Raw genomic sequence first — 14,393 nt, forward strand, 5'->3', positions numbered from 1 at the left:
TGTCACGCTGCACTAAACGTGCGTGTGCAGGTTCTATGTGGACGGCTGCTCTCACCTTGTCCCCCAGGAGTGGAAGGGCTGTGTCGGATGTAACTGCAGCCCCTCGCTGCCCTCCTTGTCCCTTCACCTCAGCCTGACGCGGCTCCTCAGCCAGGCGATCCTGTAGAAGCCCCGCCAGACACCTGTCCCTTATCTTGTCAGAACTCTGGGTGGCTGCCCGCTGCGTTCACACCCTGAGCGCATGGCTCTCACACACCTGCCATTCTCTCTTCCTCGGGCCGTTTGCATTTCCTATGGCTTTTGCCCAGGACCCCCTCCCCGACCTTTGCTTGCCGCCCAGCTCAGCTGATGGTGTGCGCTTCCTCTCCACAGAGAAGCACCCCCAGCCCTGTGCCGCAGCCCCGAGACTCCTCATCCACACTGGAGAAGCAGCCGGGTGCCGGTGCCCATGGTGCCGCGAGCAGCGCTGCTGGAGGCAGAGGCCTCGCCCTGGCACCTGCGGGTAAGAGCCTTGCCTGCTGCTGTGGCTCCCTCCCCCTACTTGGCCTCTGCGCAAGCTCGGCCTGGCCCCTCCAGCCACTGCCGCCGCCGCTCTCTGAAGCGGGAGGGCCCAGGCTGGGGACGGGAGGCAGGAGCAGGGTGTCTCCGAATGAGGCTCAGGGATGCCAGGCCGAGCTCAGAGCCGGCCCGGCCCCTCCCACCTGGGGTCTGAGCTGTGGTCTCAGCGGCACGGCGAGCCTGTGTGGGCCTTCCTGACGTGGCTGCTCAGTCTGGCTGGTGTCAGCCTGGCATGTGCACTCCCCCTGGTAGATGGTGTCCTCGTCTCGCTGCCAGGGGCGTCTGGGCGGCCCAGTTCCCGCTGGGTTCCAGTTCTTCTTCAGAGAGCTCTGATTCTTGACACATCTGCGTGTCAGCACAGTGCCCAGCGGATCTGTGCCGGGCCCGGTGGAGCAGACACTTGGGGCCCTGCCGCCGAGGGGTCTCTGTCACATCTGTTAACACTACAGTGTGGAGGCGCCAGCCACAGTCCGATGGGTGGGTGTGTGCCAGTAAACTGGTTCCCACCACGGCTGGGCCGAACCACCAAACCCGCGGGCTGAGCCCCTGTGTAGCCCGTGGCCATGGGGTAATTACTTCTCCAGGAGCGAACAGTAAAACGCAGGGGCCCCAGCCAAGCTGAGACTCTTCTAGCATCCACCTTCTTTAGCACTGGCGGCCTGATGGCTCTCATCTTCTCTCACAAGGGTTTCATCTGGGTTCCTGAGCCTCCAGGGGCCCCAAGAAAGGGCTCGGTGTGGGGAGCGCCAGGGGCCACTCCGGGGTCATGGGCGGGCTCCTCCACCTCCCATCATCCCACGTCCAAAAGCGTGGCCGCCTCGTGCCAGCGCCTAACAGGGCCCGGGGCTGCGTGGTCTCTTGCCCGGCAGGGCCTCCCAGGTGCCTGCCTGGCTCCTTGGTGCCCATCTCTGGGCACGGGGGGGCTCGCTGCCACACAGACGGCAGGTTCCTGGGTGCTGAGCCAGCTCCGCCAGGGCCGGCGCCGTCCTCGGCCAGGCTGGGGGTCTCCTGGCACAGACCCCCTGAGGAACCCGCGTTTCTCCCGCAGGATTCTCCTATGCTGGCTCCGTGGCCATCAGTGGGGCCCTGGCGGGCAGCCCGGCCCCACTCGCTCCTGGAGTCGAGCCCACCGCCTTTGATGAGTCCTCCAGCTCGGGGAGCCTCTTCGCCACCATGGGGTCCCGCAGCTCCACCCCGCAGCAGCCCCCCCTGCTTGTGCAGCCGCGGAACTCCGGCTCGGCCTCGCCCGCCCACCAGCTCTGCGCCAGTCCACGGCTCAGCGCCGCCCAGGGTCCGCCCCCCGATGCCGGCAAGGTGGACCTTCCGTGCGAGTCCGGCCTCTCCGACCCGGAGAGCGAGGCCAGGAGGAGGGTCGTCTTCACCATCTCGGCAGGTGCCCCCGGCTCCAAGCAGTCGCCTTCCAGCAAGCACAGCCCCCTGCCCTCGGGTGCCCGTGGGGACAGCGGCCAGAGCCACGGGCAGGACAGCCGCAAGCGGGGCAGGAGGAAGCGGGCGTCGGTGGGGACCCCCAGCCTCAGCTCGGGTGTGTCCCCCAAGCGCCGGGCCCTGCCATCCGTCGCCGGCCTCTTCACGCAGTCTTCAGGGTCCCCCCTGAACCTCAACTCCATGGTAAGCTGAGGGGGGGCTGGGGCAGCCTCCCCACCCCCGGGCCAGACAGGCTGATGCCTGCACGCTGCGCCTTCTGCCCCCAGGCCCAGCTGAGGGGGGCGGGCGCCCGGGAGCCTGCTGACAGGGCTGTGCTGTCTGTGCTGGCCCTCAGGTCAACAACATCAACCAGCCTCTGGAAATCACGGCCATCTCGTCTCCAGAGAGCTCCCTGAAGAGCTCCCCGGTCCCTTACCAGGACAATGACCAGCCGCCCGTGCTCAAGAAGGAGAAGCCCCTGAGCCAGACCAATGGGGCCCACTATTCCCCGCTGACCTCGGACGAGGAGCAGGGCTCCGAGGACGAGCCCGGCAGCGCCAGGCGAGTGGGGGCTCCGTCCGTGGGAGGGGCGTCCACTGGGAGGCTCCCCTCATGCTCAGCGTGCCCCTCCCGGGGCGGGGCAGGGACAGGCAGCTGCCACCTGCCCTGAGGCTGTTGATTTTAGAACATTTTTATCACTCCAAAAAGAAACCCTGTCCCCATTAGCAGTCACTCCCCCTCTCTCCTCTGGCCCCTGGCCCCCTATCTACTTTCTGTCTCTGTGGATGTGGCTCCTCTGGGGACCTCCTGTGAGTGGGTCACACAATGTGTGTCCTTCTGTGTGTGGCTCATGTCACTGAGCATCACGTTCTCCAGGTCCGCTCACGTTGGAGCAGGTGTTAGGACTCCCTTTCTCTTCAAGGCTGCATGATGTTCCAGTGTCTGGATGGACCACACTGTGTGGACCATTCACGTGTCCATGGACACGCCTTTTGGCTGCACTGAATCACGCTGCTGCGAACATGCCGTGTGTGTTGTTTGAAAACGTGTCTTCATTTCCCTGTTCCTGGGATTGCTGGGTCCTGGGGAGACTTTGTGTGTCACTGTTTGAGGACCTACCAGAGCATTCTCCAGTGGCTGCCCCGTGTCGCATCCTGTCAGCCTGTGCCCGGGGGCCGTTTCTCCACATCCTTGCCAACAACACCTGTCGTTTTCAGGCTTGGTGTTTAGCGTGATTGCTGTTCTCACGGGTGTGGAGTGGAGTGTCATTAGGATGCCTGGTGACGTTGAGCGTCTTCTCAGGTGCCAGTTGGCCCTTGGGCTGTTCTCTCTGGAGACGTGTGTGTGGTCCCTGGCGCGCTATTTCAGGGGTTGTCTTTACTGTTACTGTGACGTTACAAGTCTTTGTGCGGGCTGCACACAGTGCCGTCTCAGAGACACGGTCTGCAGGCGTTCGCCCCGTGCTTGGGGCGCTCTTCCCATTTTCTCACGGCCGTCCTCTGAAGCACAGACCGTTCAGGGTGATGAAGCCCGTTGATGCCCGTTTGCTCGGGTGTCTGTCCACGTTACTTCATGTTGTCGCTGCCACATGTGAATTGTGTTTTGTAAAGTATCGCACCTGGGCGCTCTTCCTTCGTGTTGGGAATGCCCCACTCCATGGCTTCTGCCTTCTTTCGGGAGTTCCCCTGGGTCTCTGGAGGTCAGCGTTCTTTGGGACAGACCATAACAATACTGACACACAAACAGACCGTTGTGTACTCCGGGGCTGCTGGAGCACCAGCTTGCTGCTCTGTCACGGGCGGGCGGGTGCGCTAGAGACCCTGTGAGTAACGCGGAGCCGGCACCGCGCCTTGAGAGAGAAGCTAGACGGAGACGCTTGTCTGGGACTGTGGGTGTCTCTGTCCTGGGAAAGGGCACCCGTTCCTCCTCCCTGTCCCCACCACTGACAGCACCGTGCCAGGGCTGGGGCCCTGCCCGGCGGTCCTCTGAGGGAGTCAGAGGGTGAGCAGGCCGTGTGTCCAGCTGCTTCCTGGTCTCCCTGGGCAGTTTCATTTAAGGATACCGCTCTTTCACACACACTTGGATTCAGACATTCATTGTGGATTTTTCGCTTCTTCACAGAATTGAGAGAAAAATTGCAACTATCTCCTTAGAAAGCAAATCTCCTCCAAAAACCTTGGAAAACGGTGAGTAACGGTTTCCCCAGCAATAACTCCGAGGGGCAAGGTAATGCAACCCCAGGGGTGGCCTTCACACCTGGGGTCGACCACACTGCCCGGCCTTTCTGGAATTGTCTCTGGGTGGGGTTGAGTCCCGCCTGGGAGGCAGTGGTAACTGGCCGGGCTGGTCTTGGTGCTGCGTGGGCTGCGTTCTCCGTGGCCTGGGCGGCAGTCCTGTTTCCTTCCTGGCTGAATTTGGGCCACAGTCTGATTTTCTGTGTTGAATGCGCCTGCCCTCCCACAGAAGCCTCCTCTGTGTGCAGCTTCCCCTCCAGCCCCACCCTCACCAGACTCGGGGTGAACCGGGTCCTCCCGAAAGAGGCACCTGTGAACCTAAACACGCTTGTCTCGGCCAGAAAGGTGTCCTTCCGAGCCGGCGGTGGTCTGCCCCTATGCAGTGTCCTCGTGGATCCCCTCAGAGACCCCACACCATGTCTTCCTCCCAGTTTGGCCTCTTAGAGGCGCCCGGGCCTCACAGCTTCTGCCTCTCCCTGTCAGGTGGCGGCCTGGCGGGGAGGAAGCCGACGCCCGCCGGCGAGCCCGTCAACAGCAGCAAGTGGAAGTCCACCTTCTCCCCGATCTCCGACCTCGGCCTGGCCAAGGCCGCCGACAGCCCGCTGCAGGCCAGCTCCACTCTGAGCCAGAACTCCCTGTTCGCTTTCCGGCCCGGCCTGGACGAGCCCGGCTCGGCTGACGCCAAGCTGGCCGCCCACCCCAGGAAGAGCTTTCCCGGCGCCCTGGCAGGGGCTGGCGGGCTGAGCCCGAGCAGCACCCCTCCCAACGGCTTCGCCTTCAGCGGGGGCCTGGCTGCTGACCTCAGTGCACACAGCTTCAGTGATGGCGCTGCTCTCTCCCACAAGGCCCCTGAGGTGGCCGGCCTGGGTGCCGCCCCGAGCTTTCCCGCGCCGAGGGGCAAGGAGGCCGGTGCCGCGGAGCCTGGCTCATTTGTGAACAAGAGGCAGCTGGATGGACTGGGTGGCCCGAAGGGCGAGGGGGGCAAGGGCAGGGATGTGGGCGAGCTGGGCCTGCCCGTGGTCGGGCCCTCGGACAGGGCCTTGCTGGTGCACAGCAAGGTGGGCAAGGGCCGTGACCGCGAGCCCGACTCCAAGAATGGCCACAATCTCTTCATTTCTGCTGCCACTGTGCCTCCCGGGGGCCTCCTCAGTGGACCAGGCCTCGCCACAGCGGCATCCTCGGCGGGCAGCGCAACGCCCTCTGCCCAGACGCACCGCCCCTTCCTGGGCTCCTTCACCCCCGGCCCGCAGTTTGCCCTGGGCCCCATGTCCCTGCAGGCCAACCTGGGCTCGTCTGTGCTGCAGTCCTTGTTCAGCTCCGTGCCGGCCGCCGCCGGCCTGGTGCACGTCTCGTCCGCCGCAACCAGACTGACCAACTCGCACGCCATGGGCAGCTTCTCCTCCGGGGTAGCAGGCGGCGCAGTTGGAGGTAGGCAGAAGCGCGTCCCTGCCGTCTGCATTGCGGGTCCCGCGGGCCTGCTCTGGGGTAGCAGGCGTGAAGCCGCACACCGTCGCCGACACTCTCCTGGAGCGCCAGCTTTAACCACGACTGCCTTGCAGGTTCCCTTCCAGAGCCCCCTAGGGGGCGAGAGGCTGTGCCCGCCTGTCCCTTTGTGTCCTTTGCTCCCGCCACCTCGTTCCTTCCCACGAAATGCAGACGTGCCTGTCGTGTGGGCAGAGCACTCACGTGTGAGTCGGCCCGTGTTGGGCTCTCTGGTCGTGATGGCGTCCCTCCCGCCTGCTGGGGAGCCCGAGCCAGGGCTCTCCTTCCTCCAGCGGAGGGCGCCTGTAGACCGGACACAGCTGGGCTTCCGGGGCGGCCACAGGGGCTGGTGCTGGGGAAGAGCGATTGGCCACGAGCGCCTGCTGCATGGTGGCTCTGGGTCGGGGTGGAGAGGAGCCCCAGGGCCAGGGCGGACCTGGCCGGGCCGGGCACGGGCAGTGAGGCCCTCACTCCGGGGGAGCCCGGCAGGCGTGCCCAGAGGGCTGAGGCCTGGGCCGCCTGCAGGTGAGTCTCCCTGGCTGCCTGCCCCGCTGCTTGCGCTGCATCCCTGCCCTGTGCCACCCGCGGAGCCGCCACTGCCGTCTGCTGCCCCTTGCGTGTCGCTCTAGCTTGACCAGAGAATGCCCGCTTGTTGAAGCTGAGTTTTTCTCTCCTGTTTGCAGGTGTCTTTAACCACGCGGTGCCTTCCGCCTCTGCTCATCCGTTTGGAGCCAGTTTCGCGGGCAGCGGGGCCGCGTGTCGCAGCGCCACGCTGAGCTTAACCCCGCTGCAGGCGGTGGCCGCCACCCCCGCCTCTTCCTTTCAGGCCCCCGCCTCGGTGGAGTCGCGGCCACCCCCACCCCCGCCCCCGGGCCGGCCTCCCGCGGGGCCGCCCACCCTGCCCGCCCCCCGCCCGCCTAACGCCGCCTTGCCTCCTCCTCCCGCGCTGCTCCCGGCTAACTCCGAGCTTCTGCAGAGCCTCGCGTCCCTCCCCGCTAACCAAGCTTTCTTACCTGCCTCCTCTGCCGCCTCCCTGCCGCCTGCTAACGCCTCTCTGTCCATCAAGCTCGCCTCCCTCCCGCACAAGGCCGCCCGCCCCGCCCTCACCGGGCCCCGCCAGCCCCTGCCCGGCCTGGCCCTGGCCCGGGCGCCCGTGCTCCCGCAGGCCAGCTCCACGGGGCCGTCCGCCGTGTGGGTTTCCCTTGGCATGCCGCCTCCGTGTGCCGCGCGCCTTGCGGGGGTTAAGCCGCGATAAAGACCTTGCTTAGCTAGCCGTTCATATGCCGTCAGGTAAGGCCAGAGCCCGCCAGGCGGCCGTGTGAGATTCTCACCTGCCCTTGCCTTTGCAGGGAACGGCCGGGCCCGGCACCGAGGCGGCACTGCCTCGGCCGGCGGGCAGAGAGTCAGTTCTGAGAGGTGCTAGTGAGCAGGAGCCCGGGACCAGGAGGCTGGGGCAGCCTGAGTGCGCCGTGGAGCTAGGGAGGGCTGCTCCACCCAGGCCAGTGGGGCCGTGCAGGGAGGGGAGCCGGAGGCGATGGGCACGGCCAGCAGCCTGGCCGTCCTGCCCGGCTTGAGCTTGCGCCAGCCCCGGGCCGCGTGTCTGCAGTGGCTGGGGTGCCCAGCAGGCCCGTGTGGGGCCATGGGGCAGCTCAGAGTCCCAGCCTCGCCGTCTGTCCGCTTTAGGGCCTCTCTCAGCCTGGTTCCTTGAACACACCTCGTAGGGTTAGGAAAACTCAACCCACTTAAAGCCCTCGGTCTGTAGCGGCCTTCAAAACACAGTGGTGGTCCATCGATCGGGCTCCTTAGCTGGAGGTCCCTGTCTGCAGGTCCCTCACACCCCCTGAAAGCTGCTGGGTAATGGTGAGCCCGGCACCGGCCAGAGGAAGGGCTCCCGGGCCCACGGGCACAGCTCCTCTGGCCTCGAGAAGCGCAGCCCGTGCACTTGGGGCCGGCAGTGCAGTCGGCGGAGAGCAGTGAGGCAGGGCCTGCCCGTGGAAGTAGGACCAGGGGTCTGCGAGGCCTTCGGGGGGGCCGTCTGCCCCTCCTTGGGCGCAAGACGGCGGTAGAGAGCTGGGCCACTGCCAGTGCTGCCTCACGTGCCTGGGGCAAGGGGCCTCCCTGGGCAGGTGCACAGCCCATGGGCCAAGGACTTGAGGAACGGAGCTGGGCGCCAGCTGGGTGCCAGGGGCCAGGCACAGGGTCTGGTGTGTGTTTATGTCAAACGGACGTGAGGCCACTGGAGTCTGACAGCTTCCCAGTGAGGGTGCGGGTCAGCGGACAGCCTCATCTGAGGTCTGGTGATGGGCCGTGCCTCAATGCTGTTGGAGAAACCCAGAAGGTAGGGCTCCTTCAGCGCACAGTGGCCGCACACTGCCAGGGAAGGTGGTGCGCAGCTGCGACCAGCGTGAACAAGGGATCAGAGTTGTGCGCAAGGAGGCATCTGGGTGTCAGGCCCCGTCCTGGCCCACAGTGGGCACCTGCCTTTTGTCCTTCTGTCCTGGGCCCCTCCCAGGCAGTCTCTTTGGGCTGGACAGCACCAGCCTCGCTTATGGGGCACGCAGGCCTGCCAGTGGGGCCGCCTGCAGGCCCGCTGTGGAGCAGGGCCCGGCATGTGGCGACCAAGGGGGACCTCAGATGCACAGTTCCTGGGGAGGAGGGGAGGCCGGGACCAGCGCCCCTTGTGCTCTGGGAAGGGTCTTGGGATGGGGACCTCCTGCCTCTGAATGGACGAGAGGCATGGCATGGAGGTCCCTTCCGGGAGTGGTAGGGCCGCAGTCCTGCAACAGCCGTGCTCCGTCCATCTGTCCGTCTGTCTGTCTGTAGGAGGCTTTGGTTCCCTGGCCTGGGGAAATGTCTGGGCTTCCCCAGGTGGAACGCTCACACTGTCCTGCCTTTCTCCACGCGCTCTCCGCAGGTAACTAGGATTTCTACCTCACCCGTGAGACCTATGCAAGGACGGGGGCCGCGGTGCTGGCGGCCGGCCACGGGACGGCGAGGACGGACAGGACAGGAGGCGAGTTCTACTGTGAATCAGTGCTGCGCAGATCTGCGGGAGAGTGGGGGCCTGGCTCCGGCTCGTACTGTTCATAGGTTTTAGATAAAGTATTTATCGTTTTTTAAAAAGTATAAACAACTTTGACTTATTTTATTCCACCGAAGTCATAAAGGCAACCTATTGAGAAATGTAAATACTATATATGAGAGGATCTATATAAAGACACCTACCCGAAGGACTGGCCGCCCGCGGAGACGCCGACCGCCGGTCCCGGTGCTATCGTCGCCAGGCTCGCCCCTCCACGTTCTCTTGGTGCTGACTCGAGGTTGACCCACGCCAGACCAGTCCTTGACGCACCCGCCCATTGATTCCCGCGGCTCTTCCTATCCCACAGGCCGCGTGCCGGCCCTCAGAAAAGGCCCGTCGCCCAGAGGGCGCCGCCCGCCCGCGCGCCCATCACTGTGAATGGCTCCCCACCAGACTGTTAGCCCCTCGGTCCGGGAGCAGCGCCTTTGGCATAGGAAGGGCCTGGCGGGCGCGGCCAGGCCTCTCCATCCTGCTCGGCAAGGCTGCGGCGGCAGAGCCACGAGGGGACCCGCTGGGAGTGGTGCTCGTGCGGACGGCTCGGCGCGCTGGCTGCTGGAACAAGTGCATTACTTTTGTACGTCTTTGCTCGTCTGGGCTCCCCCCGCGGTCCGCTAGAGTGCGGTCAGCTCATGGGGCACCAGCCGGTGACGCGGGGCAGGTCAGTCGTGGGTGCCTGGTTGTGTCTGTACAGAAGAGAGTCACGGTGACGAGTGACAGTATTTTATAGAGATGTGATGAAAATTTATAAATTTCATAGACTTGACTTCATTTATTTTTAGATTGTATAATGCACAGTAAACTAAAAAACAAGGAAGAAAGAAAAGTGAGGGGAGAAAACCTTTTTATTTATTCAAGTGCACACAGGTGGCACTGGCCCGGGCTGGCCCATGCAGCCGCTCCAGGTCGCCACTGGCCCTCCGACCCCTCAGCTGCCCCCATGCTGGAGCCGCCTCTGAGGTGCTTGTGAACGCATGCGCTGGGGCGGGCGACCGGGGCGAAGGCTGCAGCCTCGCAGGAAGGCAGGAGAGCTGTTCTGGATGCTTCCAGAGGCTATCAGCAGGGCTGGGGGTTCCTTCCAGCACAGTGGTCCGTGACTGGCCCCGGGTCCCTCAGGCAAGCATTGTCGTTTGTGTATCATCCCTGAAAGGGCATGTCCAGAAGCCCTTGGTCCTCTGAAAGGGCCAACATCGGCCAAAGGTCCTAGCAGGGGGGCCCAGAGCCTGAGGAGGGTGCTCCAGCAAGGGCTGGGTGGGTGCAGTCAGAGCCCAGTCCTCAGGTGCTTGTCCCCTCAAGGTGGCACTTGCCCCCGTGAGGTGGCGCCTGCCAGGGAAGGGGTGGAACTCATCTCTCGCCGAGGTGGGGCTTTGTGCCAGGACTTAACTTGTTGCTCGAGGAAAAGCCTGGAGCTCCCGCCCCGCCCAGCCTGGCTGGCATGGCCCATCCCTCCAGATGTGGGTGCCAGGGGCCCTCTGCCTGTCTGAGAGGCCAGGTATGGCAGCCCACACTGGCCTGCTTCCTCCTCGTCCCTGGCAACAGGTCCGATGGCCAGATGGGCAGAGGCTGGTGGGACGCAGGCCAGCAGGTGCATGGCAGGATGGTCTACTGCCTCCAGCCACCTCCCAGGGACAGAGCCACCCGTGTGGAGCAGGCCTGGCCGTTGGCTCAGCTTCAAGTGGCTGGACCCCTGGTTGCCGCGGGTGGGCCTGGAAGAGCCTCCTTCCTGCGGGGCCAGGCTGATGCCCCGGCCCAGAGCAATAGTTGAAGTTGAAGATGGTGCTTGTGGCGGGAACCAGCCCGTCCTCTGTAACTGGCTGCCCTGGGGCCTGCCCTCGGGGTCGGTGCTCTCAGCGTACGAAGGTGCTGTGCCTCACCCCGTGAACCCTCGTACCCTGCGCCCCAGCCCCCAGGACAAGGTAGCGTATGCTTGGCCTGTCCCCTCCACACGTCGGGAGCACAGGGCTCCCTAAAATGCTGCGGAGCTGACAGCAGAGAAATGCCCGCACGCAGCGAGTCCCCGTCTACGACCAAGCAAGCCTGCGGCACCCTGTGTCACTCATGTGGGCGGCCACTCACGTGCCATAGCTGTCCTCCCCGTGTCCGCATGCGCACACAAGGCTGGGCAGCAGCGCCCACTGGGGGGGGCCCTGGCAGCAAGTGCCGGGGTGCCTCCTTTCTGCACCGGCCCTCTAACAGAGTAGCCTCTGCGCAGGAAGGCCGCCGGGGGGTTGGTGGGGAGCAGCAGGCCAGGGGCTCCAGGTGGCTCGGGACAGTGCCCGGTGCTGCTGACAGTGGGCAGCGGGCACCTTCAGGGAAGCCAGTGGGCTGCACGGTCGCTTTGCTCAGGAAACCCCAACTACTAAGACCACCCTCCATCAGGAGGGGCCAGCCTTTCCTCCCTGCTGACTCTGACTTATTTAAGACCCCCGCCCCTTTATTTATCCGCCGGCCCGCAGCAAGAGGCTGTTCGCGCCGCCCCATCATTCCCGTCACCTGGCCCCTCCACGCGACTTGTTTCTCATGTCTCGACCTCAGTTTGTAACTCAGACGGGCTCCGCTGTGTTCTCCGGGGAGACTGTTGGAGGTGGGGGCACTGGCGCGGCCTGCCCCTCTCTCCCTAACCCCTGCGCTCTGCATTCCCACCTCTGGACGCTGTAATAAAATATCTGTTTCCACTTGAACCCCGTCTGGTGGCAGCGTTTCTTCCTCGTCACGACACGACAAGGCCTTGCAGAGCCGAGGGCCCTGGGCCACTCTCGCTGCCCCTCAGTGGGGAGGACAGTCACAGTGGCAGAAGCCCATATGCTCCTGAAGGCCACCACTGTGACCGTGGCAGACAGCTGGGGAGGCCCGTGCCCCACCCCTGCCGCAGGTCAGGCCTGCCCAGGACAGCCTCCTCGATTCATTAACACCAACTGACAGGAGCCTTTCACAACATGGGCAGAACCCTCCCCGAGGGCCCGCTGTACTCAGGGCAGGCCTGGGAAGCGGGGTGGGCTCAGGGGCACCTCAGGATTCCACCACATACCCCCTCCCTTCCCCCGCAAGCCCCACTGCCTTCCCCAGGTCTCCCTTTATTCGGGGGGCCCCACCCCGGCCTCCTGAACACTTAACCCTCAAGTCTGGAGGAGACGTCTGTCCCCAGGAGCCTCGCTTCCCTGGGGAAACTGCTCCGACCGCCTTGGACCGCCGGCCTATGGACACACATGCCTCTGCATTCACTGCACCACCGCCCCGTGTGGAAAAGAGGTACCTTTATTCGAACAGAAGGAGCACGCCAGCCGGAGATGTCTGGCCAGGGCCCGCCCTGTCAGCAGGAGAATTCACAGTGGCCCGGGAGGCACGGCCCCCACGCCCTTCACAGCATCGTCTAGCTTTGTACATTCAGCCTGCGCAGGGCAGGAGAGCTGCGCCAGCCCCAGGGGCCTGCCAGGCCCTGGACAGACGGGCCCAAGGGGCCCGGCACAGCTCCTGGGAGTGGACACTCGTCCTCGGCAGCAGCATGTGGCACCAAGAGGTGCCAGGCCAGTCCAGTGGGCCCTGAGGCATGGGGAGGAGACCTTACTGCCCACCTCTGGCAGCCTTGGGCTTTTGAAGTCTTTAAACCAAAACACCTCCCGCGGCAAATTCAGGCGCGGCCAGGAAACCCAGGGCCCAGCGAGGGTGAGGAGGGCTCGCCCCAGCCCCAGTGGGAAATCAGAGGAACCAGAGCCGGGACTCAGGCCTGCAAACCGCTCAGCTGGAACCTGGCCTCCTCCGATATGCCGAACTGCTCCAGGGGGTCCTGTGTGGGTGGACGGGGAGCTGTGAGCCCTGCCCAGGAGGCCTGCACCTCCGGCCGCTGTAACCCCGCCCCGGCCCCCGTGCGCACCTTGCCGGTCACCTTCTGGATCTCATTCCTGTAGAAGATGAGGCTCCTCCGCATGAACTCGTAGCTGGGGAAGAAAGCAGCCTGCGCTCACAGGGCCCTGCTCTGGCCCCGCCCGGGGCCCCCCAGGCCGGCCTGTGCCCCACCTGGCTCGACGGAGAGCCCCTATCCACTCCTGACACTGCTCCTCGCTGTGGCACTCAAAGCGGTACTTCCTCTCCGGGTCCTCGACGAAGCCTGCAGAGAGCGGCCCCCGTGCGTCCCCGCTCACACCCACCCCCCAGACAGCCACAGGCCTCAGCTTCCCGTTGCCACCGTCCACAACTGTCCCCTCCTCCAGCCCCAGCACGGGCTCATCCCTTGCTGCCAGTCATGAATCGAACTGTGTACCCCAAAAGGATATGTCCTGGCACCTGGGAAGTGGTGACGTGAGCATATTTGGATAGATGATCATTGGAAGTGTAACCAGTGAAGATGACGTCACACTGGAATACAGGGGACTCTAATCCAACACGGCTGGAGTCCTTATAAAAATGGGACACTTAGGCATAAACAAGGGGAAAGGCCATGTGAAGACGGAGGCAGAGATGGGGCGATGCTCCTATGAGGCAACGGACAGCAGGGACAGCCAGCGACCCCCGGAAGCCGGGAGAGACATGGAACAGATTCTCCCTCGGAGCGCACCTGCCCTGCCCCAGCCCCGCCCCCCGGACTTCTATCCTCCAGAACCGAGAAAGATGAATTATTGCCGTTTAGGCCTCCCAGCCTGTAGCCGCGGAAAACTAGAAGCGGCTCCTCCTTCCCCCGCAGATTCCAGCCCCTCTCCGGACCGCCCAGGACAATCCTCCGGCAGGAGGAGGCGGGGGGCCAGCAGAGGGCCGGGCACCGAAGGCAGATGAGACAACAGCGAGGCACCCCGAGAGGGCAGTGTTCCCCAGCAAGAGGCGGCGTTCGGGGTGGCAGCTCGGAAGCGGCTGCGACGGGTGCGCCCAGCCTGAGCCCCCAGGGCAGCGGCCCGGCCGAGTGAGCCCGGCGGGGCCGCTGCCCGGGACGGGGGACTCCGTTTCTGGGGCGGGGCCGGGCGGAGCTGGGTCACGGCGGGCCTCGTCCCCGCCCCCCCGCACTCGGTGATGGACACTCACTGATGGAGAAGCCGCTGGGCTCTTCCTGGGCGACTTTGCAGTGCTCCAGCAGCAAGGCTCCGACGGGCTGGGGGCAGACGGGGCGATGGGGGCGGACCGCGGCGGGGACCCCGACCCCGGCCCCGACCCCGACTCCTCCCCGGCCCCGGCCCGCCCCCGCCCCCCTACCTCGGCCTCGTCCGTCCGGAAGTAGAAGAGGAAGTTGACCACCAGCTTCACCAGCCGCCGCTTCACCACTGCGGGCACAGGGCGGGCTCGCGCGGGCTCAGCGGACTCGGCGGCCGCCCTCCCCGCCCCGGCCCCCCCGGCCTGGCCCGGCCCCTCTCACCGCTGCCCTTCTTGGGGCCCCGCATGCCCAGCTCGGCTGCCAGCTCGGCCGGCTGCCGGGACAGCGCCTGCAGCTCCTTCTCGTTGTAGCGCATGGCGCCGCCGGGACCCAGAACGCGAACCCCGGGCCGCGCCCTCTCGGCCGCCGTCCCCGATCGCGCCAGAAAAGTCCCACGGCGCCGTCCCGGAAGCGCTCCCGGAGCTACTGCGCCTGCGCGCTCGCGGGCCGCGTCTCCGCTCGGCCTGTCAGTCACCGGTGCGTGGCGCTGACGTCAGAG

The 14,393-nt window shown here is 65.3% G+C and overlaps 2 protein-coding genes across 11 annotated transcripts in view; one reads left to right on the top strand and one right to left on the bottom strand.

Annotated features, from left to right (window-relative positions):
- The window catches only part of DOT1L (DOT1 like histone lysine methyltransferase), a 66,872-nt gene extending 55,413 nt beyond the window's left edge, over positions 1-11,459 (top strand). For 6 of the 10 annotated variants that reach the window (XM_070272414.1, XM_070272413.1, XM_070272415.1 and 3 more), the window contains 8 exons: positions 373-502; positions 1,607-2,187; positions 2,339-2,544; positions 4,105-4,169; positions 4,701-5,645; positions 5,777-5,905; positions 6,383-6,989; positions 8,614-11,459. In XM_070272414.1, the coding sequence (XP_070128515.1) occupies positions 373-502; positions 1,607-2,187; positions 2,339-2,544; positions 4,105-4,169; positions 4,701-5,645; positions 5,777-5,905; positions 6,383-6,954 (2,628 nt within the window). In that variant the 3' untranslated portion in view covers positions 6,955-6,989; positions 8,614-11,459. The remainder of the gene's footprint in view (positions 1-372; positions 503-1,606; positions 2,188-2,338; positions 2,545-4,104; positions 4,170-4,700; positions 5,646-5,776; positions 5,906-6,382; positions 6,990-8,613) is intronic. The other 4 variants (XM_070272419.1, XM_023644353.2, XM_070272420.1 and 1 more) reach the window with 2 other exon arrangements.
- Positions 11,460-12,015: 556 nt separating this feature from the next.
- On the bottom strand, positions 12,016-14,386 carry PLEKHJ1 (pleckstrin homology domain containing J1). Its single transcript, XM_023644360.2, has 6 exons — positions 14,117-14,386; positions 13,957-14,024; positions 13,789-13,855; positions 12,793-12,883; positions 12,650-12,713; positions 12,016-12,562 (listed from the first exon to the last, which is right to left on the bottom strand). Exons 1-6 carry the CDS (start codon positions 14,208-14,210, stop codon positions 12,497-12,499), a joined length of 450 nt encoding a protein of 149 aa, XP_023500128.1. The 5' UTR covers positions 14,211-14,386; the 3' UTR covers positions 12,016-12,496.
- Positions 14,387-14,393: the final 7 nt, after the last annotated feature.

This window comes from Equus caballus, chromosome 7 (genome assembly GCF_041296265.1).
Source record: "Equus caballus isolate H_3958 breed thoroughbred chromosome 7, TB-T2T, whole genome shotgun sequence".
NCBI lineage: Eukaryota > Metazoa > Chordata > Mammalia > Perissodactyla > Equidae > Equus > Equus caballus.